Below are 2,922 nucleotides of genomic sequence, written 5' to 3'. Positions count from 1 at the left end.
CTTTTGCTTTCCAATCTGAGACCTTGCTGGCCTCCTCAGGGGTACCATTGGTGTCAATAGGGGGGCGAGGGATGGGAGAGGAACCAGAAGGAGGAGGGATTGCGGAGGAGATGAAAGGCGTAGGGTTGGGCACCGAGTGCAGAGGTTGATCTTCTGAGGTTTTAGCAAGAACCTCAAAGCTGTTGCTTGTTGAAGGAAAGGAGGCAGCGTCCTGCTGGGGTTTTTTCCCTGAGGAGGGTTTTTTGTGCGATCTTTTGTGATTTGCTACTTTGGTGAAGCCATCTTGGCCCATCTTGTCTGAGGGATCAGAGGTTTGGGGTTTGGCATTTAGAGGGCAGTCCCTAAAAAGATGCCCAAGAGCATGACACTTACGACAGCGAAAGGGTACATGTTCATAATCCAAGGGTTGAATCCATTCATAGTCATCATGGAAGAGACTTACCGAGTCCGGAAGGGCCATGTCCAGGCGCATGAAGACGCAAATACGGGCATAGGAGGTGTATCTGTGCAGCTTCGTCTCTTCCGCCAATTTTATGAACTCCCCCAGCCCGTTTCCAATGTCTTTGAGCGAATCTTCATCCCAGTATTCCGCTGGAAGTGAGTACATCCTGATCCACACTGGTGCCCAGCTGAGGTCCTCCTTGTCTAGGTTAAATCTCTCCACCCATTCTCTTAAGTACAAGCCCGCGGAGTTGAAAAAGTAGGGCCCTTCATCCATGATTCGATTCCTGTCTTCAATGCAAATGAAGATCGCAGTAAAGAACCCCTTCGGTCCTAGCTGCAGGGTGACATGGCCCTTAGGTTTCCATTTGGCTGAGATCCATCCTTGCAAAGCTTTTTCTGTCGGCCAGAATCCAATGAATTTTCCAATGAGCGCATGGTCCTTCATATACTAGATTTGCCCATTGATTCTATGGCTGGGAAGTTCTATCTTGGGCCTTTCAGCTGCTACGGGTTTGCATGTCTTCGAGGTGACCTTGGGCGTTTCCTCTGGCTCTGCTTTCCCATCTGGTCTCTCTTTGCATTCGTCTGACTGGCTAGTGGAAGCATTTGTCTTATCTTGCAATGGGGACTCACTAATGACCGCGTCTTCTTGTTCTGGCCCAGAGGGCGAAGTCCGTGGTTGCACTGGAGGCTCACGATTAGAGGTAGGGGAGGGCTTTGAAGCCCCCCCTGGGGGAGATCCATTGCCATGTTGATTAAACCAAGGGAATGTTGTTGCGCTTTGGTAGGCGGTCGTCCAGAGGAGGCAGGGAGTATGCAGTCTGCGCTGTCGCAGAGAATCTCAGAACCCTAGTTGCAGAGCATCCTCAGAGTGTCCTTGCAACATTCATCTTTTTTAAATTTAATATAAAATATATTTATTATTATTTTATTTTCTTGTAAGTTTAACACGACTACATCTTCATCACGTCCAATATATCACTTAGATTGGGGTGAGGAATTGAACCCAAGAAGTGCCTTAAGAGATCGCCTGATCACCATCTATCGAAGATCCTCTATATCATAAGGTCCTGGATAGATGGTGATCGGTTGCTTTATTAAGACACTCTTTGATATGAAATCATAGTTTCAATTCTCAACCTTCATTAGAATAATATATTGAAAGTAAAACATGTTATAAAACAAAACAAAATTAAAATATAATATATATATATATATATATATATATAATATTTTAATTTTAAAATAAATTTTATATATTTACACATTTTATGCATTAGCCATTATTAAAAATTTTAAATAAGAAGGAAAAATCTTAGAACCTAAAAAATAAAAACAAAAATTAAACTCATTACTAAAAATATAAAACTATACACTTACATATATGTAAATTAAAAGCATAAAAAATAATTAAAGTTCTATCTCAATTTAAAAAAAACACAAAAAGTAACCTCCATGTATTTTCCATGTATTTCCCATTAGTCTAGAATTTTGAATAAATCTTGAAGTTTATCCCTGGGATTAAAATTTTGTTACATTGGGCAACATTATGTGTGTAATTTGTTTTATGTTTTGATGACGGTTTTTTTTTGTTTTTTAAGTAAATGACTAAGAATGATACACGGGAAAAAGATAGAGCCACAATATTTATTAATACGACGAATACAAAATAAAATATAAAAAATATCATGTGATTTCTGTTGGTCTCCTCCAATAAAGATTAACATCTCCATCTCCAAATTACTTACCATCAAATTTCCAACCAGATTCATTACCATTTTTTATTGCTTTATTTTTGGAAAATATTCGTTTAAAAAATACATTGAAAGAGAAGTCATATAAAATCTTTAAAACTTCTGCAAGCAATCCATACTTTCTATTTTATGTTAAAATAACGATAAAGAAATTGGTAGAGGTAAAAAGATCATGACAGTAAATATTGAAAACTAAATATCAAGCTTTTAAGAATTTAACAAATATCAAGCCTTTAAGAATTTTGAAAATTTATAAGGTGATTGGAAATAGTGAAAATTATTTTGTTATTTATTGTTATATTATTATATAAAAAAATTTAGATAAAAAAATTACTAATTGTAATTTGACTATTAAAATTTTAAAAAATATTAAAATTTTAATATTAAATCACTAACTTTTCAAAAAGAAAAATACAAACAAAACTAAAAGAATGAAAACATTAAACTCAAACATCTGATCAAGAAAAATATAAGCAAAACTAAAAAAACGAAAACATTAAACTCAAACAGCTTGCCAAATTGAAGTATTTACGTTTCTTTAAACAAAAATAAAAAGGCCAACACTTATGTCAAACCCAAACCTCCAAACCTTTAAGTTGTACTTGAGCAAGTTGATAGTGTTGGTTTGCTTGGGTATATTTTTAGTTGAATTTATGTTAAATTTAATAAAGAATTAAGGAAACTATATTAAATGCCGTTAAATTTAAACAAAACAAAAAAACTA

At 35.7% G+C, this 2,922-nt stretch overlaps 1 protein-coding gene across 1 annotated transcript; it reads right to left on the bottom strand.

The window, feature by feature from the left end:
* Nucleotides 1–305: 305 nt before the first annotated feature.
* Nucleotides 306–889, bottom strand: LOC149231645 (uncharacterized). Its single transcript, XM_089381705.1, has 2 exons — nucleotides 443–889; nucleotides 306–341 (listed from the first exon to the last, which is right to left on the bottom strand). Exons 1-2 carry the CDS (start codon nucleotides 887–889, stop codon nucleotides 306–308), a joined length of 483 nt encoding a protein of 160 aa, XP_089237831.1.
* Nucleotides 890–2,922: the final 2,033 nt, after the last annotated feature.

Source organism: Pinus tabuliformis, chromosome J, assembly GCF_031772625.1.
Source record: "Pinus tabuliformis cultivar Carrire ecotype Pingquan chromosome J, CPIR1, whole genome shotgun sequence".
Lineage (NCBI taxonomy): Eukaryota > Viridiplantae > Streptophyta > Pinopsida > Pinales > Pinaceae > Pinus > Pinus tabuliformis.
This window is presented reverse-complemented; position numbering and strand designations above follow the sequence as displayed.

Coding starts and splice junctions, on each gene's coding strand:
- LOC149231645 (XM_089381705.1), bottom strand. CDS start 889: ATGAAGGACCATGCGCTCATTGGAAAATTCATTGGATTCTGGCCGACA. Junction 342..442: donor ACATGGCCCTTCCGGACTCG/GTAAGTCTCTTC, acceptor GCATCTTTTTAG/GGACTGCCCTCTAAATGCCA.